Here is a 24,713-nt window from a genome sequence, read left to right as displayed (position 1 = left end):
CTTCTTGTGTGAGCATCTGGCTATTTACCGTGGGAAATAACACGTAGTGTGTGAACCTACTGAGATCAAGGATCAGGTTGGAGCAGTTGTATATTGGCTTTCTAGCTTGTTTCAGCACAGAATGCTTTCAAACCTTTTCTGGCCGTGGAAAACCAACCCTTTTTTGAGTGAGTTCACATGGTCTGTAAAGCCATAATAGATCATTTGTCATCTTTGTATGTAATATTTCCAGCTGGAGGCTCCACTAGTTTTCACCGATGTCTTGCATTGCATGTTGCATTGTATTGCATCTCTTACGTGTGTGCAATTTTATTTTGCACTGCCCAACGGATTTCTCAAAACCAACGTCTTTCAGAGCTCTAATTAACTCTTCACAGATAGCAGGTTTGCTAATGTTAGGATTGTCAAGTTGTTCTTCTGTAAGTGCTTCTCTCAGCCCATAAGTTAAGCAAAGCTTTAGTCTGGTCATCTGTTCAGCCCTGACCACGAACGACAACGACGATCATTGTTTCCTATTTTCGACATGTTGACATGGAACTACTGAATGACTGCCAAATTTGACAGACAGAAACCAGACATTGCGTCTAGGCAGTTGCCTTAAAATACCAATCATGCAATATCCTGTTACTATAAATAGTATCAAATCTGGTAGTATGGGCCGTAGGGGCAACGTCATGCATAGTTTGCCTTGAAATCTTCCTTTGATTGAGTCAGTTTAGTTAACGTCGCATTCAGCAATATTCCATCTATATGGCGGCGGTCTGGACCAGATAATCCAGTGATCAACATCATGAACATCGATTTGCACAACTGGGAATCAATGACATGTGTCAACCAAGTCAGCGAACCTTATCCCGTTATTCGCCTCTTCCGACAAGCAAAATCGAATTTTATGGCAAGCGTGGGTTGCTGAAGGCCTACCCTGGACCCTCACGAGTAAAATCTTCCTTTGAGAACTGGACTGACGAGAGTGTTGTGTTTCGTTAATTTCACCCATACCAAAGCCTCAATTGAGGGATACTTGAACAATGCATGCAAGTTGATATTTATTTGAATCATTTTGTGTTTACGTAAGTATGTAAATTTCACACTTCAAAAGGACGGTTCCCAACACTGCAGTTCGTCAAAACGGTGGCTCTCGATATTACTCGAGATAATAGGTTAATATCTGTACAGTTCCTCACGACACAATGCGTTCAAATGTCTAATGATGTTTTCAGATAAAGCGCACAGTCGGGCCATATGCCCTGTAATAACCAGGATTACGTCATTAAAAGTACAAGCCCACATGCTCCCGACAACACGCTGCTAAAATATGGAGAACAAATTCAATACATTTCTTGAGAAATACCACAGGAAGTTTTAACATGTTTTATGTATGTACAACGGATGTCCCTGCAGTTTCCTGCCTCGCCATTAAGGAATAACAAGAACTTAACAAAACTCGCCATGTATCATGAATTGTATGTGAACATTAAATATAAATATCTATCTATCTGTATGAGCATATGTTATGATTTATAATACATAACTGTCAAACAGCATGACCTTGTCATTTGCTGTCAAAATGGCGAGAACCGAATTCAGGTGTGTTATGAAGTATCCACGTTCAAAAGAGCTTACGTCAAAGCAAATTCATGATGACATGGTACAATATTAGGTGACATTTCTCCTTCATTTTGCACCGGTAAACAGAGGTGTTCTGAATTTACAAGGGGCACGTAGTAACGAGGTCTTGTCCTCGTGAAGTGACTAACCAAAATAAAACTGATGTTGACAAAGACACAATAATGTAGGACAGGCGAGTAACGTTAAACCGTTAGCCACAGCACATGACATTAGCAATACATCACTGGAATGAAGATTTCTTGGAACATTTGCATATGCACAAGGCATCTTCATAGGTGCAAGGCATCTGCCTGTTGGCTGTCCAGAATGTTATCTGAGTCATGGTTTGTCGTCAGTTACTCGAGGACTATCGGAGAGATCCACATGCTTTAATGGGTCACATTGTTGTGGAAGTACGTGACGTCACCAACGACCAAATAGTTTAAAGAGAAGTTTAAAGTCATGGCCTCCTCCACTTTCCGCGACTTAAAGCGCGTGATCATGACAGACTATTTAGAAAGGGTTCCACAATGTAAGACGAATATTACGCTGTGTATTCTGTAGGTTACTTGATCAGTTTACATGGAAAGGCGCAAGGTAAACTTCGTCGATTTGTCTGGGTCCTGTTCACAGTGGCGGTGAGGACTGCACAGGACTGTGGCTTCAAGATCGTCCCTCACCTAACATATTCTCCAGATCTTGCCCGTTATGACTTCTTCCTCCTCCCTCAACTCAAACCTGTCTTCAGGGGCTGCAGATTTAAGACGGACACTTTTTGTTTTACTTTTTTGAGTTGAGTGCTATGCAGGATTCGAACCCACACCCTCAGAGTCAGGCACCTAATCGCCAAAACACAAACTAACTGACACAAAATAACTGACTTTGTGCGGGTTCGAATGAGCATGGGACTCAACACAAAAAGTATTAGAGTGTGTACTTTACTAAGAAAGTGTAATCCCAAATATGACACATGTTACATTTGACCATTTTCTAAATGGCATTGTGTAATCACGAATGAGGAGGCCATCACTACTGTGTAAGAGTTGTTAGGGTCACGCGACAAATTTTAAGACGGGTTAAATATTCTGGAGAAACGTTTGAACAATGACATTGAAGAGAAGTGAGGGCGTGTTGTTTTACGCCGCTTTTAGCAATACTCCAGCCCTATCAAGGCAGAGGACACTAAACTTAGACGCCACACATTGTATCCATGTGAGGAATCGAACTCGGGTCTTCAGCGTGAAAACACTTAAGAAATGAAGGGGGAGATTTGAAAAATAGGTCGAGCAATTTTCATATAGATCGCATATCAGGGAGACGAGGAACTTTTGGGACACCCCTCGTATACATGATTGGCTGCTTCAAGCAAACTCATATTAACAGTTTCTTTAAAGGTGGCAAGCAGTCTTTTGTATCTTGAGTTAAGACACGTCTAAATCAAGCATGTTTTTTCAAGCACCAAAAGAATAAAGATCTGAGGGTTGACACACTTTATAATTCAAAATGAGAGCATTTAGAAGGCTTCCCAATCACACTTGTGTTGCAGTAGATCGTGGGAGTAACTACACAACGCTCCAGCAAGATGACATATATGTGATCCTCTCATTAACGACTTAGACACGGAGGTTGCTCCGATTTACTCAAATGAAATGTTCCCTGAACCAAAAGGGTTTCCATCTGGAGGGTTGATTAGAGTTTTGAAATTCCTGGTGTCCTGTAACAAGGACGTTCATTTGCTGTCGTTGACCTGCACGTTGGAGGAACACGCGTGTTTGGGCTCCGTTCCTCAACGCGATCCTAGCGCTACGACAGTCCTAAATCTAAAGGGCTGCGACAGTCCTATGCCAAAGTATGGGAGTTATGGTCATCTCAGCGGTACGAACGCTTTGAGGGACGAGGTCCAATGTGGGCACTTGTGATTGTCATCTATCATGTCCGTTGGTCATTTTTTGGAACATAGCAATTTTAAATCTCTAACAAATATCTATGGGACAGGTGAACGCTTTTCCGCAAACCTAATTCAGTGAATTTACCATTATAAAGTTTCATTTCAAATTTACGAGTAACCACGCTCCTGATTGCGACCCGTATATCCGGGTTACAATGGGTCTTCAGTTACGCATGCTCGTCGTGCGAGGCGGAATCGAATGGTCTGGACGACATGGCTGACACATGTTATTGTATCCCAGCTGCGAAGATAGATGCTCATGCTGTTGATAACTGGATTATTTGACTCGATTATTTATAAACCACCACTATATGACATATATCACTATATAGGTGGGTGCAAAATTAAACAACCATGGTTAAATAAGAAATGCCCACAATAGATCGCCTGTCAGAAATTATCATCAAGTAATATTTTAAACAATCACTGGTCAAGGGGTCCAAGTACAGATCAATTTTTGATCAAAGTTTGTATGTTTCGTAATAATGTCACCTGGAACAATATATTCTCCCTGCAACGCATACATGACTGTAACGAGGAATAGTGAGTAAAGGCATGTCATCAAGCTAGGTTTTAGATTCAGAATGATTATTGTTATTCTTGATCAAAGATAATCGATGAATCATACCATAAACTTGTGCACATCGATTTTGCTTTAGAAAAACATCTGACAGCGACAGACTGTAAACTAACAATTAACAGTATGACTTCAGTGACCTGACGTTATAAACCTGGTCACGTACATGATGAGAAGACAAACACTGCAGTTTGTGTGCGCGCGCGTATGTGTGTGAGAAAGTGTGTGAGTGAGTGTCTCTGAGTATGTGTGTTTATTGCTTGTGTGTGGGGGTGTCTCTGTGTGTGTGCTGTTTGTGAGAGAGAGAGAGAGAAAGAGTGTGTGTGTGTGTGTATGCACGCGTGCCCTTCTCGTTATACAGGAAAGTTTCATCCAAACAATGCCATCATTAAACATGTTCTTATGTCTTCTGTTATGTATTTAATATGACAATATGGTTCATGAAATCCATGACTTACTTCACGGTGATATAGTTTAAGAATCATTTCAGGTGCTCAGGCGTTTTGCGGCTCAGCATATTGTACAGATATTTACTGTAAAATAAGTACAGATATTTTGGATAAAGCATTGTACAGTTTACTAAATGGTGATTTTAACAAATGTTTGTTTGAGACAAGTCAAATGCGACAAGTCACGTGTACTGGCACACCATTACCGCGCCTTCCACTTTAGAGCTGGAAGAGATTGTTCTATTAAGATGTTATCTCCCAGCCTTTTTATAGTTGAAAGAGGTCTCAAACTGCCACACTATATTTGCGCCCCTTCCTGTACAATCTCGTGTTAGTTAATGCCCTATATATACCCTCATCATATTCCAGACTTTTTACTGTAGGTTTTCTGTCTTTAAATTTTGCATCATGTCATCCGATTCGAGAGATATTTGTCAGAATAATGTAAAGAAGATTTTAGCTCTGAGATGTCAATTAAAAAGTCCTCCACATTGGCACTGTCAAAACAATGCACAGAAGGCACATCGCGTTGCAGGGTTGTAGAACTCGTGGACACCAGTTGGCTCAACAGCAGTCACTGCTGGGTCCAAATTGAAAGTAGACCGATAGTCAAAACTTGTATTAAGATTCGAGGCGCGTGTTGACAATGTGCCATCTGACTGATTAGGACTGATGGTGATGCCATGCACCTGGCGAAGACGACTATTTACATAGGACTAGACGACAGCTGTGCATCTACGGAACTTCCACTCACTCACTCAGTTTGTCTACATGTAGGTGTCAAAAGCAACCGTCGACCGATTGATATGTGAACAATTCACAATCATAACAACTTGAGTTTCCCTCCCTTTAACGTATTCGTGGTAAACATTAAACATGTATCCAGGAGCGTATTAGAAAAGTATCTCCACTCATCAGCTGTATAGCATTTTAATTTGAAAACTGAATCTACAATCTTGTGAAGACTAACGTTCATAACCAACCACATTAGTATAGTATATATCATATAAGGTTGTTAAACTTTCTTTGGATGTCAAATATTCAGTTTAGATATCATTGTTTGATTGGTATGGCCTTCAGCTGGAAAGTATAGTATTTAAGGACTCGTACGAGCTTCGACAAGTCATTGACTGCGTCCAGACAGGTCTGTTGATATTCATTAGAAGGAATGGAATAACATATGCTTACTTAGGAAATCATCGGTACTTGTCATTGTCATTTGTCTAAAATGAGAAAATATTTAATTTCTGAGCGACTAAACTAAATGAACATCAGGTTGACTTTTGGATTTGTATTACTCTAACAACAAGACGTGCATGATAACCAAGCACTGGAAGACTTAATTACCTGAATCACCGTGACATTTATCGCTACCTAAATTTGGATAGCATGATTGGCAATATAACAACTATCACTACATATATGCCAGTAATATCCGCAGCAAAAGTCACCAAAATATACAGTGAGAACATTAATCACATATGACGAATAACTAACAGAGTATGAAGTTTACGTTTCTAGATGTTAAGTTAAAAGGCAACAAATTTGAAAACATCCAAAGACAAAAGGTGATTAGGAAGCACCTGTAAAGGTGCTTGCAGAACACATAACTAAAATATGTGAAAGCTCCCGTGGGCAAAAATCTGAGAAAAATCAACTTACTGCTACCATGGGCTGGACGGCAAGAACCAGCGTTAACGATATTGGTTTCCTCTCTCGCGCCCAGTTGACAGATGAAACAAGGATTTACTGGCACTATATTGATTCTTAAATACTAAGCTCATATCAACTGAGCCCCATTAGCGAAAGACTTTTCTCTCCCCACTCCCTGCTGAAGAACCCACGTCACTGATGGCGTTTTGATTAGCATTTCTGATCAGTCATTTGAGATGTTGATGGTATGGGTGCTTGTAATGGGAGGACGTTATTGTGTGGGGGTAGGTCGTTCAGCACACTGAATACATTACTAGCTCCGCCCAGTGCCCACAATTTTACAGCACCCGTGTATTTGGGATGGTACTTACACAGCCAGTGTGTGCAGTCACGACATGAATTAACCGTTACTAATTGACTGAAGGAACGTCAGTTTGAGAATGTCAATTATCCTGTAGAAAAGGAAGATAGAACATGAACATTTTCCTTTCTCGTGAATATAGATGGTTGAAATGGTTACATTACCTCATGGTTTTATGAGAAGTTTGAACGTGTTGTATGCATACCGAACAAATTTGGCACAGCAACATCATTCACTGGCCAGGTCAAATAGTGGTTGACCTACGAGTGATCAGTACTAATGTCATTGCACCCATTTGTTCAGGTTCATCAGTCTCGAAGCCGCTGTAATTGTAATATGCCCTCATCCCGTAAATATGATTCATGCCCTTTTCTAAAAGAGGCTATTACAACTGCCTATCGACGCCCATCTCGTCAAACAACTTGTCGTTGTGTGACGGAATGTCTTCTCAGAGGGTATGAAACACAAGACAGTAGAATGGAGTCTCTTGCCGAATCTTTTGATTTGTGAGTTCAGATAGTGAGACCAGAACTTCAATGTGAGACCATCCGTCTGTTTTATTATTTAGGTTACTGGGCATGTAACCATTTCATTTGCTCAAATCCAATTCTCCGCCCTCGGGGCCTGATCAGAACTGGCCGTAGAGGGGTAGGTAGATGGGTCGATCACGGTCTAAGTCAACTTTTTAAAGATGGAACTTGTTTTTGCCCTGTCTGGAGATTATGAGGTACAACTAAGACTAGGGCCCGGAGTTCATATTTGTGCGTGTATGTGTGAGGAGGGGAGAGAGATATTATATCCACATGCACACACATACACATATACACACGACGTTAAATACCATTTGACCTCACATAACCTCCCAAACAAGCAGCGAGAGACAGAACCATACACCCCCTCCAGTGTCTGGTAACTCATGGTCAAAAATGACCACAAGTAATCGTAACAGTGGCGGTTCATTGCAAATAATCTTCTTGTGTGTGCAGGAACAAAACTTGTATGAACTACTGCCCAATTCGGGGTTTTGTCATGTTGTCTTGGCGCATCATTTACATGTACGCCCACATATGTCAATCATACATCAGCCGTATGTCTGTGGACAGGTGTTGTCATGTTTGATAATCACCGTCTGATTATTAACAGCTCACGTACATTTTCACGTGTATTAATGACAAACCAGGCGAGAGAATGCTGCATATCAGTTTACATGTCAAGGGGTCCAAACACTGTATACTGTCACGTGACTGTCACACGTCAGTTTAGATGTCAACACTGTATATTGTCAAATGACTGTCACAAATCAGACCAGATACCAACATTGTACATTGTCTAGTGACACACATATCAGGCTAGATGTCAAGACTCTAAAAAGTCAGGTGGCTTGTCACATGTCAGGCTAGATGTCAACACTGTATATTGTCAGGTGACTATCGCATATGAAACCCTGTACACAGGTGCTGTCTGAACGGATGAATTGCTTAAAGCCAACGCTAAGAAATGGGGAAGTATGTTGTGTTTAAAGATTGACAATGTTGTTTTTTTTAAAAAAAATCGACAATCATAGAGATGACACTGTAACACTCAGAAAGGACAGGAATAATATTGAAATAAGAAGGTGGCTCGTGATGCGTCATTAAACGTGTTTCCATGGAAACGTTTGATGAGATTACCTATCTCTGATTCAATGAAGTCGTCGGCATCCAAAACGGTTTGTCATGTGATATCCTCTAAGAAAACTTTAAAAAATGAAGGTGTGTGTGAGTTTGGAGTTTTATTACCGACGCATGATGAACATTAACGCTTAGCATATGGACTTTTTACAGTACTGCTATGGTAATGTGAGGAGCCCACTCTTCAACCCTGAGGCAGTCCCTTCTTTAACAGGGTAAACGGAACTGCCATGGTTCTTAAACACAGAGCTATATGTGTTCAATATACTATGTGGAACTAGTCGACAAATCGTGCTGAAGAAGCTTCACAAATGACAAAATTACAAAGCGTGTTCGATGATTGTGGAATACATCAAACCGGTCCGGATATTCTTTTAAGATGAATAGCAATATCAACCCTTTACAGACATTGGCTGATGTCTTTTAGACCATAACTTAGATGGTATTACATAATTGGATACAATATGAACTTCGGGATCAAAGCGCGTCTTTCAGGAAAACCGGCGCGTAAAATACGTGCGAGGATTTTCATTGAGCCTTTGATCTCGTGTGCAGTGAAGGAAACAAGATGCTAATTCTTGTTTATTCTTTTGCAACGGAAGTAATCAGATTTAAAAAATCCCAGGTACTTCACAGTATACCTTTCTATATTTTTAAACACTTTATTTGTTGTCCCTTTGACCAAAGTTTGTGACCGGTATTTGAATGTAGTATCGTTTTCTTCTGAACTGGAGTTCAAGAAAAGTGCAACTGATTTCCTTACAGCGCCGATCTGGCAATATAACGCTACACACCATTGTTCGATGTTCAGGTAATACATACATCACCCATCTAAATGCCCTTCAAAGACTTGATACATCACCCACTTTGTAAAATCTGATAAGTTACCAAACTTACTTAAATATGAGTGAGTTAGTATGCAGGTCGCTGGATCATTAGGGAGATCTGAATTGTTCTATCTCCAGATATCGCAGCCTATCGCTCACCATCCAAGCGCAAATTCACGGGGAACTTAATAATAACTCGAACCTACTCTCCAAGGCTAACCTAAAGATTCTCACGGCGACACATTAGGTTCTTGTATTTAAGTGCTACGTTTGACATCTGTGCGCCGCTAAGCTAAGTGTCGGCATTTATGATGTCAAGTGATCTGTGCTCAGAAATCAGGGATGTTTACTTAGTGTTGTAACTGACAGGAAAATTACATTTCAAGGGAATCCTAAGGTAGTGACTAAATTAAAACCGAATTCAAATCACTTGCGACAAATTCAACTTGCGGAAATGATCTCTCGAAAAATGCTGTTTTCCTGAAGTATGCTTGTCAGTTTCACATCAATGCGTTCAGGTTCTTTGATCATCTGCCTGTCATATGTCAACATCGGTATGGAAGTTGCAAGACTTTTTAAACGTCTCCGGACCTGTTCTATTACAAAACTTATGCTTGAGTTCAGTGCTGCTGTCTAATCACTAAGTCCCTGTGAGTATCTACATCCAATACACTGAATGACGTGCCATTAATGCTGAACGATAACGTGAACGATAAATATTATCGTTTACAGAGTTTCCATTTGTTAAGAGAGGTAGCGTGGTATTCTTTCCGGTAGTAGCTGGAGCAGAACGTTTTCACCATGAAATCACTACTCCGCTACATGGCTGCCTGATATGGTTGCACTGTACCCACGTCATCAGTCCAACACGTGCATGGAGGGATGACATCAACCTTCCAACTGCCCCTTTATGTCGAGCAGTATTCTGGCAGTTTCAGACTTTGTTCTCTATATTTAAGAACATTTTAGGGTTAATCGAACCCAACGATCCCACGAAACTCTGAAAGAGAGTAGTACGAATATTCCTGAAACATTGCTCAATTTGAAAACGCCCAAGGCCCAGTCGAGCTTCCATAATGCTTTCTAGCAGATATGTGGCTGACATGTCCAAATGTGACGCTTCAGTGACAACATAATGCTGTGTCAATTCCCATGTTTGATGTGTAACATTTGTTCTACAACTTTTCAGGTGAATATTGACATATGTTTCAATGTGCCTGTGAGTGATGCAGCCAGCGATCAGAGTGCCTTCACCTTTCACACCATACCGATGGAAGCATTCTCATGCTATTTTCTCAGCTTTGGCAGAGATTTCTTATGAATATGCAAAGGGTTTGCCCTGGCATTTCTATTTTTCTTTAAAATACGGAAGCGTGGTAGGGCCACTGTGAAAAACTTTTGGGCTCCCTGCGTTTGTCATAAACATGTCTCATAAACATGTCTTAATATGTCCTCCGTATCAACGGTAGATTACACACACACACACACATCATATGTTATACCATATATATTTGTCCATATACACTACTAATGATCCGTGAGGTGGAAGGGAAATTGATAATATTTTTTTCAGTTTTTAATATTAAATTTATGTCTGCTTAGAGGCTAGTAACGGCTAGACATCGTGATATGCTCAGAAACAATCACTCCGACCTCGTGATAGCTATACAGAGTGCGGAAAACTGTGGTCGACAAACTGGTATAGTTTGAAGTATTCACTTTGTCCGTGAATCTTGACATTGTCGAAAAACGTCAAAACTGTCTCACTGTCCTACTAGATACCCTTTCCAGGCGAAGACCAGAAGGGAAATTGATAATATTTTTTTCAGTTTTTAATATTAAATTTATGTCTGCTTAGAGGCTAGTATCGGCTAGACATCGTGATATGCTCAGAAACAATCACTCCGACCTCGTGATAGCTATACAGAGTGCGGAAAACTGTGGTCGACAAACTGGTATAGTTTGAAGTATTCACTTTGTCCGTGAAGGCTGACATTGTCGAAAAACGTCAAAACTGTGTCATTGTCCTACTAAATACCCTTTCCAGACGACGACCAGAAGTTTACACCTTCTTTTGTAAAGCTTTGGGGGATTGTGGAGAGATACAAGTCATGAGATTGTTGGTTCTGGACATTCCTACTGACAAGGCAGAGCTACAAGACCGTCATTGTCATCTGGACTTTGGAGCTGATGCGGACACCAAGACCTGTGTATGAACAATACAGTTGACTTCTTTTCGGTATTGGTCTGTGCAAGTGAGTCCTAGTCAAATGGCCCAACCAGGGTTTGTGAACTTAATCAGAGTGGACGCTTGCAAGTGTTTTTTAATGTGGTCTCGTTCTCAAGATATTGGAGGTAGATGATGATCCCTGGGCCGAACATGAAAAGTGGTCTTAAGACTGCCATGTTTGGCACTGGTGGGAGTACCTCAGAAAGAGGTAGCCCGCTGACGGAGTCATCTGGATTTATAATTGTAACGTGAGGTAAAATACAGAAAATTTGTGAATATTGGTAATACATAAATATTAGAGTATATCCGCATTAGTTGTACGTGTAAAGTCTCTTGTCGAGGGATAAATATACGTTTACTCAAATACTTACCTCACTGAGATCTCAACCAGAAGCTTACTTTCTAGATTTATAGCTAGATACGTGATGAAACATTACTATTTTAAGGTTCACGTTAATGTTTCAAGACGTCAAGGAGATTCGACAAGACATCTTAAAATTGAACAGAAAACAGGTTCTTGAAGTCAATGATAATATCAATTGGTTGATGAAAGATAACCAGTTACTTCAAATGAAAGACATTGTTTCCAGACTCGAAATGAGAGAAATAACTATCTAGCTACGTTACGAAGATTAGATTTGTAGTCTTTCCTTCAGTTATATGCCCATCGCAGCATCGTTTCCAAACATATTTTGCAAATGCACTTAGAGATTAGGCCATTGAAAAAGCCTGACAGTTACATAGAGCATTTGCTTTGTCCATTTTGGTACTAATGCACCCATCTCAGGATTACTTTGTCATTCCGTGGGGAAGAGCATGTATGAAAATCCTAGCAGTGATGCTGGAAGCTATACTAAGCCATGAAAACTGTAGGGCAATTAAGACCGCGAATGGCTACCATGAAGGGCCACTAGGGCAAACTAGTTTCAGTTAGCTGTGGACCACTGACAGTGACACATCAACTCAAGTCACTCCCGTATTCATCATGAATAATCCACTATGCAAACTCATTGTACCTGATGCTGACAAATGCTGACACGATTTTACATGCTCAGGGGTGAAGAGAAAGGAGACTCTTGAGGAGAACAATCTGCCATAATTTCTGTGGATTAACATTTGGAACTGTGTGACAAAGAATGGAAGGAAGACCGACAAAAGCCAATAACAATTAATTGTTTTAGCCCTACTCAACAAGTGGCCAATGTGGCCAAGGCTCTTATTCAGATGCAGAAGAAAGGTGAATATAAAGCTGATACGACGATTTACTCATGAAGAAAGGGAAGACGAATTCTTTCAGATAAAAGCAGCCAGTAGATAGGCTCCCAACCATTTCGACTAGGATCCTATGCCATGTGTGCCGTGTGATATCAGATCTTTTCGAGGACAGATAATGTGTTGAGACATAGAAGACTGGAAACATCAACAATCATCTCATCCTCGTCTCAGGAACAACCTCCTGTGGGAAACCTACTTAGAGAAGCAGCTTCAAGAAAGGATGAACATTAAACCACACCATGAATGTATTACATGGCTCTACAAAAGATGGTAGCCACTGTATAACACCATTATCCCTACATCGAATTTCACCAATGATTTCCTTCTTACCTCAAAATGGATGCCTTTCTGGACCCCATTGTTGAGAACGTCATTGTGCTTGACAACCTAATGTCTATTGCCAGCAAAGACCCACACATTATAGATCTTTTCACTGAAGGAAGTTATCATCAAAATCTCCCAGTGATAACCTTGAATCAGAATTTTTATTTCAGTAATTACCTCACACAACAAGGGAACTGTTTGCTTGTTTTTCAACCACTCAAGCCATAAACACACTATTATGACTCTGGTAAGCCAAATGTATCCAGAAAATCGTAATTTTTCATGGAGCTGTTTCAAAAGGCTACTCAGAAATTGTACGGCTACTTGTTGGTTGATGTAAAACCCCAAACACCTCCCCATTTGTGCCTTTGTTCTAGTGCATTCAGTTTAAAAGGAGACGTCCAAGCTAGGATAATTCAGTCCGAGTGACACTTTCAGAGTGAGCAGATGTGTGAAGATAACCTCCAAACAATGCCATCTTGTGATGATTGTGCACTGGTGTTTCAAAACATGCAAACTTTTGCAAAACACAGGGAATCACGTGTCCCAGAGAGTCCTCAGTGGGTCCTCCTGGAATGCCCCAAGGAAGACATAAAAGGAAGTGGGAGGAAGGCAATAACTTTTCTGACCACAGGTTTGAGCCAGAACCGTTTGCAAACTGGATAGATAAACTTTTTGAGCGAGGGGCTTTTGTCTATGCAGCTTTGGTCCTGTGGGGCTTTCGTCAGGCAAACATACAAAGTGAGATACCTATTGCATAGTTCAGCTATTTCAAGCACTTGGTGTTCTATCTGGTATGGTACACTGTTACATCCAAGAGGGCTGTTTCTTAATCCAATAAGACATACACAAACACTGGTATGAAGTATAATTTTATGTACAGTGTGCAGTCACTTCAAGCACATCCACAACCTGCCTCCGGGGCTTTGTGGAGTGTATTGTTCAGAGAGGGACTTAATATACCCATAACCTTCCCTGTATGTATGTATGTATGTATGTGTGTGTGTGTGCGTGTGTGCGTGCGTGTGTGCGTGCGTGCGTGCGTGCGTGCGTGCGTGTATGTATGTGTGTGTATGTATGTATGTGTGTATGTGTGTGTGTATGTATGTATGTATGTATGTATGTGTGTGTGTGTGTGTGTGTATGTATATATGTATGTATGTATGTATGTATGTATGTATGTATGTATGTATGTATGTATGTATGTATGTATGTATGTATGTATGTATGTATGTATGTATGTATGTATGTATGTATGTATGTATGTATGTATGTACTATGACCTACGTAGGGGATACTATATGCAACATCTATAACTTGCACTGGAATTTCTTTTTCCTTAGGGAACAAAAGTTTGTTGGAAGAGACCATGGCTGGATATCCAGAGAGAAAATTGCAACCAGTACAAACTAATTAGTTTTGTGTGTAATGCGTGATGACAGAGGAAACTGCATTCCTTTATACTGTAAATCATCATCTATAATGCGTGATGACAGAGGAAACTGCATTCCTTTATACTGTAAATCATCATCTATAATGCGTGATGACAGAGGAAACTGCATTCCTTTATACTGTAAATCATCATCTATAATGCGTGATGACAGAGGAAACTGCATTCCTTCATATTGTAAATCATCATCTATAATGCGTGATGACAGAGGAAACTGCATTCCTTTATACTGTAATTCATCATCTGTAATGCGTGATGACAGAGGAAACTGCATTCCTTTATACTGTAAATCACCATCTGTAATGCGAAAAAATCGTTAGTACTTATTATAATGACGCATTTCAATCTGACCATGTTTACGTTTGAGACAACCGGGCACTAATATTCAGGACACTAATTGGAATCCATTTATTGTGAAACAACAGCGGCGTTGACTCTACACAATACACAGATACAGGCCATTTCCTCATTACAGGTTTCTCAAGTCACATGTAATTATCACTGGTTACAATCACTCAAGTACTGAAGTCACTCAAGTATATGTGACCTAGCAACCTGCTAGAAAGTTCTGTGACATGCTTGATAAGCTGGCATTTCTGGAAACTTCTCAAGAATATTTTTCACTCCAAGCCTAAATACAGTAATTGACTAGCACTGGTCCCAAATAGAACAATATAATAACAGTAAAACATATTGTTACACAATACATTACACAGCGACATAAACGCTGTCTGCACTTCTTACTATAGCGTTACTGTGAGCTCTAGTTAATTCGTTACGGCAATATTGGTTACAAAACCCAGGTGTTAGATAAAACTCTACTGTAATAAGGTTGATTCATTGATCTAATTTACGTCAAAGTTACACTGCGGTTGGGCAGGAATTAACTTTTGCAATTTCCCTTAGAACTGAACTGTTTTTACTTTGCATGTATACACAAGACACATGTGGTGTTTGATGACAGTGATCATGCTGTCTAATTATTGTGCATTTCAGTTGCTGGAAGACATCACTTTTTATCCTTTCCCCACATCTGTGTTCTTCATAATGCATGTTGTTTCCCGACACATCACGGCACCCTGGCTTGTTTGTGAATAATTCGGAACTAGAGGGTAGTTTCAGAGTTAACCCCAGGGCCTGACCATGACTGTTTATGTTCACTCAGCGTTTTGGAAAGAAGCCTTGTTGTTAATTCCCCGAATGTTATGAGAATGACATAGGTGTTAATTAGTGTCCTCTAGTGTTGATAATAATGTTCCATCATTGTTCATTTCTAAAGTACGCACGGCTATTTAGATTCTATTTACTCAAGTAGTCCCGGAAACAACAATATGGCTCAATATTGATAACATGACATAAACGTGTATAGCATACCTGTGAAAGTGAATATGATTAATGTGGATTTCTAGATCATTTCAGTTGATGGCTCTGCCTTATGAATGAATGAAGATAAGCATCGCTCTCTAAGAGCATACACTTCATTATCATGCATTTAATACATAATACAACACGTTTCTAAATCTGGAGTATAAGATACAAATAGAAAGGCACAGGCTATTTATATAGCGCACATATCCATGCACTAGTGCATGCTCAAGGCGCTGGCATTTTTTCCCTCGATCACTGGATGTCAATCTGAACAGCACATCATATTTCAATCTCAACTCCCTGGGGAGTATACAACTCTTGCAGGCACTTGGCGCACCGAGTTTATCGAGGCTCTCTCATCCTAACGAAGTGCTCATTTACAGCTGGGTGGACTGAGACACACAGTCCCAGTACTTTGTCCACGTTCACTGCACGTTGCTGTACCCGCAACTAGGTGTTTGCACGCATTCATGTGACCACCATCTGGTCACATACCAACGGATTCGTGGGTTCTTTCAAGTGCACAGGGTTGTGTACTGTACACTAGGGGTTGTGACAACACTGAAAGAGTCTGCACACAATGTTGACTCCAAGATTTTTACACCCGGCCACAGGTGAGTTTGATCCCGGCACCTCAACCTCGCTGGATCACTAGTCTAGGGCCTTATCCAGCTCGCCCACAGCGCCCCTGCGGTAAGCGTTTACCCCCAGACCGCTGCCACAAGGTCCACTGACCAAAACTAAGCTCCAGCCTCTTTTTATCGCCTCCAAATGTTGCAGTTTTAAACATATGTTGAATGTTCAGTTATCATCTTATTCATTTAATCTTTTTAAGCACATATGTATCTCATTTTCATAGTTTTAGTAATTTAATATTTTATGTTGTCAGTCATTCCTATTTTTTCTCAGGCTCTGTTATTCAAAACGAATCCCTTGTAAGGAGATAAGATATGTTCGGTCTGTGTGTAAATGAGACATGCTGCGATACAACAGATGAAGTGTGAAATTAATAGACATTTAAAGGGTGGTTTGGTTTAGAAGTTAAGCTAGCTAGCGAGTCCCCTTTAAACCAGGAAATGAGAACACAACAAGTCTCTAATATTCAAGCGTATATTGCATGAACAATAAACAAGGTTATAGTGAAGATTGATAACAGCTGTACAAGTTCTATGAAGACGAGTGGTCGACCACTGAAATGGTCAAAATTCGATGTCAGAGACAGATGGGCGTAAATCCAAAGCAATTGTCCCTCATCTCATAAACTACCCCTATTATACCAGTTTAGACATTTTCTACCGAAATCCACGCCAAGCTATAACCATATAGATCACACTCTGACCACTGTCCTTCGCCGAAGCAAAACAAAGGGGAAGTAACTCTAACTTACTCTCAACAGGTAAAATCAATTAGCCTGAGTTCAAAATGGCGGGACAAATCCACAGTTGGGCTTTATATGTTAGGTGAGTCATAACAACTGAAGTTACTTAATAGGATGGTTTTAGTTAACAAAAACACATCGTCATAACAAGAGTAAGAATTATTTACAATATATAAATGATGCACTCTCCCATTTACTCTGACTGACAATTCCAAATTGTGTTTAATTTGATCCCAAGAATAACGCAAGCGTATCTGTGTCTTCCCTATCCCTTCCAAAAGATTCTATCTATCGACCTTATCGTTCGAAAACGGTTCCTACAGTTAGAAGTATGGCGGCAGTTCGCAGTGTTTTGCGATGATATATATTCAAATAACAGGATAATTAATCAGTTGGGTCATATTGTAAACAACTTATGCGATCACACTTCCAAAAGGCAGTGTTTAGCCCTTAATTCTATGTATTTCTTTTTCTATTTTGCCAGGTAATTATACAAATTACATCGATAAATATCGATTTACTTTGCCGAATCATCTCAAATGTAATACATCCATAAAAAATCCCCAATGTGCATGACTCGACATCGCTGAAGTAACTTTATGTTTTACGTTTTAAAACAACAACATGACGTTTCACCCAAATACATGCCTTGAATTTTATTTTTTCTGCATCTGCACTTCACATATTGTTATTGTAGAACTATACTCATACAGATGAACTATTGCTCAAAGCTATATTAGTTATTTTTGACAGAAATAGCTAATAATGAGCAGATGTGTGGAAAAGATCATTGGTAATGTGTACGCGTCCCATAGTAAAACGTAATGAAAATGAAATGAAAACTGAATGATACACAAGTTGTTTAAACGTTGGCGGAAAAGAATATTTGCACTATAAGCTGGAAACATGGGAGTTGACTGATATCCTGCGTAGTGACGACTCCGTTTCATGCACATCTGTACTATGTTCCTTCCGTCAACACATATTAGACGCTTTTGCAGTTTTTGCATAAGATGACTACATCGGGCTTACCTACCCGTTTGTCGATATATGTGTTGGAATTATAATCTCATATATTATCGAATGTATTCTGTGAAAGGTAATTTGCAGTATATCTATTTGTCAATTTTTCATTTAATTCCGGACAGAGAACTGCCGGGTTTGTGTCCAAACTGGACATTTTGTCAAAATATTGTTTCAGCTACTAATAAATCTTCCTCACGCAACATACCGAAAAGTAAACACAATAAACGAGCACATTGAGAAATGTAAAATGAATTTCCTAAAGAGGTGTAATGCAATAATGTTATCCCTGAGATTTTGTCCATAAATATCATTATGTAAATGTTGAAAGATGTGACTGTAAAAGAAACAGGATTGTGAAATTGTCGGATGTATAAGACAATCAGGAATATAAATCCCCATCTTTACACATAGGCCACGAAACCGTACTGGGCCATTTGAAATAACGTCATAAAGAATCAATTACTGCAGGAACGCCCACCATCAAGCAAAAGAGAGTGCTGCACCCACATATGGAAACATCAAATGCGTAAACATGTCAAACGACCGACCAAGTCATTGTGTGACAGAGCAATACATCTCTCTTACCATTATTTTTATTTCACAAGTCATCCGTCAGTGGTCTCAAATCTTTCGCCGCTCCAAACCGCGTTGACAGCACGCGACCAAATTCTTTCAACACCATTGATTTCAACACGTTTTTTCTGGTGTAATGAATTATCAGTTGTTGGTCAGTGACAATCAGACACATGAACGGTATTTTATTTTTATATGGCAGCTCTGGAATGAAATAATGTCATCAGTTATTGACGAAATCATAGTGATGATGTGAAGAACAGTGAACCAACAGAAAGCTGCCAAGAACTGTTCCACCTCCCCATCAAGGATCTCGAAAATTTACAGCCAAATTGCAATGCCATCACAATCAACATAAAATTGTATGATCAACTTGAATGCTTACTTTACTTAACGCACATTCATTATATTATCATATGTACATTAAAATATTCTACGTGTGTTGTTGTTTTAGTACTTTTTGCTGCTATTTTGTACAAAGGTACAGTGGAAGCTGTGAAAACCGGCACCTGTCCAATCCGGCAAGTTGTCAATACCAGCATGAAATCTCAGTCCCGTCCGGGGCATGTACATTTACAATCCAGCATATTGTCTAAACCGGAATAGTTCTTCAGTCCGGATGACTACCGGTTTAGGCAGCTTCCACTGTATTTTTTATGTTAAATTTTGTACTATCTTTAGACTTGTCTCATTGTATCGTCTTTACACGTGACTGACTGTCTTCTGATGTGTCGTGCTACCGTTGTGCCCTTTGCACTGTAACGCTATCATTAGTTCTATCATCAAACACGTTGCAGTGCTGTGTTATTTGAATCTGCTAGTGTCTGCCATGACATCTACGTTCTTCATGTCAGTAGTTCGCAAACCGAGCCGACAAAGTCATTTATTCAGAGCCATGGTGATTATTGCTATCTGTTATCTCTTATTATCTGTTTTCTTAAGTGAAAAAGGTTTTGCCTGTGAGAAGAGATTTATCATTACACCACAAAAGGTATTCTTCGACATCATCACCTGATGATGACTGATTAATGAAATTCACATTCACGTGGTGACGTAAAGTCAGAGACCTAATAATTTCACTAACAATTTAGTGATGTTCGTCTTTCACTGTTACAAACCTTAGCACAATTTGCGCCATGATAAAGCGGTGCAGTCCTTTAGTAGATCGATAAACCACCGTATCATCATTTACCTGGCGTCTTTGATGTTGTATTCAAAAGCTTGTGTCGGTGGGTTCAATGTATGGAGTGTTGTAGCGTGGTCTACTGGAGTTTATCACTTGCAGACTGAGTACCATGAAATCAACTTGCCTTTGATAATGCACAAGCCAAATGGATGGCTTGAACATTGTTCTAATTCCTTTCCTGTTTAGAATGAAACATGAATTTGTAAACGCTAAAAGGTCTTTTGGTCGTATACTCTCCTTATCACAACGTCCATGTGTACTCATTTTCCCTTCGTCAGCCATGTCAAAAAGTTGATGCACACATGGGGCTTGAGTGCTGAGGATATCTATAGATGGAACAAGCTTCACAAACCAGGAACATTGATCAAGGCTATGTATTCCCGTCTCTCTCATGCTTCTGTTCATAACCACGGTGACCACCACACAAAATCTGATCTAAGGTTATCATTGTATTATAACTATCGATACCACGATTCTGTCAATTAGCTCTGTCCATATATCTATTCATTATTCACATTACACTGACAAACAACAGACAAATCCTAGCATATTGTTCGACTTAATCCTCTGATTGAGATCAATGATGCTTTGCGGGCACAGATTTAATGATAATTGTATAAATCGTTACTGGCAGATGAACTCCACGAGCCATTTGCTTCCGTAGCAAGATAAGACGAAGGTCCTAAAGCTGTCATTACAATCCTTGCATTATCCCGTACAGAGAGTACTGTAAATTACTGGGTCTCGTTGAATGAAGTAAAATGTCAGAATAATTGTATTGAGGGAGTCAGTGAGGTCGTTGTTGTCGCTTTAATGAACGAAACACCGTATCCATCACTTCCCATGGAGCGTGCATGGGGTGTCGTTATGTGGGATGGTGCATAAGGTGTAGTATCAATGAAGACGTTCAGTGTATGGCTATATCAACCGTGCATGTGATTGATAACGGCACCGCAGTCTGAAACATCTCATTAAAGTTAAGAATTTGACATCCGGAAGTCATACATCAGCGTGTAAAGTCCCACATGCTTGTACGTGGTAATGAGAACAATTGGTTTAACAACGACTGGAAAGAGCCAATAATGACTACACCCTGATGAATATTCATTTCAGGCACCAGAGGGTTTTCCTGGCCCGAGGTTAGTACATTTTGAAAATACACGTCTCGGTTGGAGCACATACGTGTTGAATAATATGATAATAATAATATGGCGCGTGTTTTACGTGCAGTCATACTCCCAGAGATGATGACCTTAGTATGCTTCGGCTGAACTGGAATTACATACAACAGACAAGGTTACATCAAAGGTCATGAAGTATAGACATGAACTCCTAAACACGTCTACCATCCCGTGCGATGATCAGCAACTATTTAGAAAATCATCTGTTCAAATGCAACTCACAATGCGAAGTATTACGTTAGGATCACGTCAGGAACTATATTGGGAAAAGGTGTACCTTTGACGTTATATGCTACCACCTTCCTGTATGTCGCTTACAAACGGGCAAAGACAAATAATAATGGATCGCAGACTCTCTAGAAACGACAAAACTTTTTTTGCAATGACAAGTTCTCCGAATACAGTGAGACCCCGGATATCGGACACATTAGCTTTCACGTAAAACGTCCGGATAACTGAATATGCATTTATCTGGATTTCTGTCATCCAGGATTCTTGGTTAAAATCATTTAAAAAACAGCGTGGTCGATTTGATTTACCAATTATAATTCACCGAGTCCCAGATAGGCCTAGTTATCACCACCAATGCCCTGCTTTCAGCTTAAACTACTTTATCCGATGGTAATATTGGTAGTAGTAAACCCGATTTAGAATACACAGAGCACTTGAACTCATCGATTCGGTAGGGACATGCATGACGTCATATTGTTGAAAAGGAAAATGTGCTAATGAGGATCGCCTAAATATTTAAGCTGTAAGAGAGTATCATGATATATAGCTATCGTTAATCACAGAACCTGCTATATGCAAGCTGCACGTACTGCATGACACACAGATGGCCTGTTGGCATCTGACGGAATATGCAAGCTGCAAGTACTGTATGACACAGATGGCCTGTTGGCATCTGACATAATATGCAAGCTGTAAGTACTGCATGACACACAGATGGCCTAGTGGCATCTGACAGAATACACAAGTTGTAAGTATCGTATGTCACGCAGGTTATGAGGGGTAGAACAGGTCTTCAGCAACACATGCTGTCATAAAGGCGACTCTGCTTGTCGTAAGATGCGACTAAAGGGAGCGGGTGGACAGACACGCTGATTTAGTTGACACATGACGTCGGTTGGGCAGATCGATGCTCATGGTGTTGATCACTGGATTGTCTGATCCACACTCGATTATTTACAGACAGCAGCCTTGGACAGTACTTGGAATATTGCTGAGTGCGGCGTAAAACTAAACTCACTCACTGACGCAATATGCAAACTGCAAGTATTGTGTGCCACACAGATGGTCTAATGGCATCTGACACAATGTGTTAGCTGCAGTATTCTGCGACACACACATGGGTCAAGCAAGGACGGGTAGATATACATGACGGAAGTACTATGTTATACACATGTAAATAGCGTCATCTGAAGAGTGCATACATGCTTGCCACCTGTCATTGGTACGCAAAAGTATAAAGCTTAAACTCTGAAATTTATACCAATGCTACCAGTACCATGGTACATAAACATGGATTAACCCAGCCCGTGATTACAACAAAGCTGCCAGTACCTTGGTACATAAACATGGATTAACCCAGCCCGTGATTACAACAAAGCTGCCAGTACCTTGGTACATAAACATAGATAAACAGCTCCTGCAATGATATCAACGCTGTTAATATCATGGTACATAAATATGGGTTAATACAGTCCTAGACTGTATCATGGCGTCCAGTACCATGCTACATAAACTTGGGTTAACCCAGTCCGTAACCAGATCAATGCTGTCAGTACCATTGGCACTGGTCAACAAATCTCGTGTTTCTGTATATGTTTTACTGTATCGTGGAACACAAAGATGAATTAACCCAGCTCTTCTGTATATAGATACTGACAGACTATCAATATAAAGGAGTTGGAACAGATTAATGACAGTTGTCTGCATATGAAAACTGCATTATCATACTGGATCAATCTGTGTTGCCTCAATACACGAACTGCCCAAAACTTGGCTAAATAGAGAGGTTAATTAACTACGGCCACGATCTGATTGACGAACATACGTCGCTATAGAGATATATGCGGCTCGAGAAAGGATGCATGCTAATGGGTTTTTCAGCACTCGTACCTCACACGGGCTTTTTCCTCCAGGTACAAAATAATCGCTGCATGAACCTAACAGGGGAAATAGGTCGACCACATTGTCGCCTACTATGTATACCACTCTAATGAAGAGAATTGGTGAACTATTGACAATGATCACGCTACTGATTGGTCCCTTCCTTCAGTAATCACTAATGAGTCATTTGTCTTCCTTTGCAGAAACGCCGGATCTCTTCCCAACCACACATTTTGTCACGAGTTTTATTACAGATATATATATCAAACGACTATCAAAACAAATGGAGCTTGTTAATACAACGGCATTTTCGTACCTAATTACCAGAGTTTAAATGGTTCGAACTTACTTATCATGTTTGTCCTATCTTAGCGTGTAAGTACTTTGATGAAGGTATCAGCAGGCTTGTACAGAAGCCGAGCGTATATCAAGTGTGTGTTCCTGTTCTCGTTATGTGATTGGACGTCCTTTATATTTAGTGTTCAGAACTGCCATACATAGTAACTCCCGATTATCCAACGATACCTCATTCTGCAGTACTATGATGAAGCACACACATGCCTACTGTGAATAGTACTGTTGAAAATAAATCCAAAAATTCAGACTTTACCAAATGAACATAAACAATCTTATCATTACTTATCAAGGCAGGTAAATATTTCAACGTCAGTAAGCAATGTGTCATATGTACAAACCTCCTGTCATGAACGGAACCACAAAAATATACTTTAGTTGTGATGGAAACGCAAATTAATCCAGTTCTTATGCCACGATTTGCGATTGAAATTCAGCACAACGAGCAAAAGAATGTAATATGAAAACTTTCCTAGCTGTCTGTGCCGCTTATCGTAAAAGGTATAAAAGTCTTGCCCCATAGCTTGGCGGCATAATCACACACACCACGTCAAAAACGAGCGAGTAGTACCTCACACATCAACACAGTTCTCTAATACAACAGCGCGTAACAGCGAAAGTTTCTCACCTGGGTGCGTGCACAGATCTCGACGTTAGGGACTCTTGATTGGAGCAAAGGTTCGCTTGGAATGGTCGCAGCTAGAGAGGTTCTCAATTTAAGTCTTTGAATAATCAGCTTGTTCACGACGGAGGTAGGCTGAAATCGATGATGCTAATTGACTGTATATTAAAGTAACCGACCATGTGTACGGGTGTTTAACTTAGACGGGCCTACGAGCACTTTCCATAAATGGGCATCATCTTCATGCGTAAGCAGGGAATTTGCCAAGCCTTATCGAGATAGCACTCCTCAGGGTTATCGTTTTGCATCAGATTGCTACCAATTCGCAGAGTGACAGCACGTTGAGTGCCTGGGAACAACATTAATGGTTTGTGACGTGAGAGAGGTACTATATGATTTACCGTGCAGGGGTGGTTTGTTAACACAGTGCCATGAGATGTCGATGCTAATAATTTTCTGGCTTATTTGCAACTACTCGTGCAACAGTTCGTCAGAAAATGATATTTACTTGTAGCATGTTAATGTTTCAACATTTTATAGT

At 40.1% G+C, this 24,713-nt stretch overlaps 1 protein-coding gene across 2 annotated transcripts in view; it reads right to left on the bottom strand.

Moving 5' to 3' along the window:
- The window catches only part of LOC137268306 (uncharacterized), a 41,846-nt gene extending 17,342 nt beyond the window's left edge, over window positions 1–24,504 (bottom strand). Inside the window, exon 1 of one of the 2 annotated variants that reach the window (XM_067802858.1) lies at window positions 24,179–24,504. Coding sequence is in view for 1 of the 2 variants with exons in the window: in XM_067802857.1 (XP_067658958.1) it covers window positions 6,245–6,253 (9 nt within the window). In the remaining variant the exon portion in view is untranslated. Of the gene's footprint in view, window positions 1–6,244; window positions 6,329–24,178 lie in introns of those variants that run through there. The other variant, XM_067802857.1, reaches the window with a different exon arrangement.
- Window positions 24,505–24,713: the final 209 nt, after the last annotated feature.

The sequence above is a fragment of the Haliotis asinina genome, chromosome 16 (genome assembly GCF_037392515.1).
Source record: "Haliotis asinina isolate JCU_RB_2024 chromosome 16, JCU_Hal_asi_v2, whole genome shotgun sequence".
NCBI lineage: Eukaryota > Metazoa > Mollusca > Gastropoda > Lepetellida > Haliotidae > Haliotis > Haliotis asinina.
This window is presented reverse-complemented; position numbering and strand designations above follow the sequence as displayed.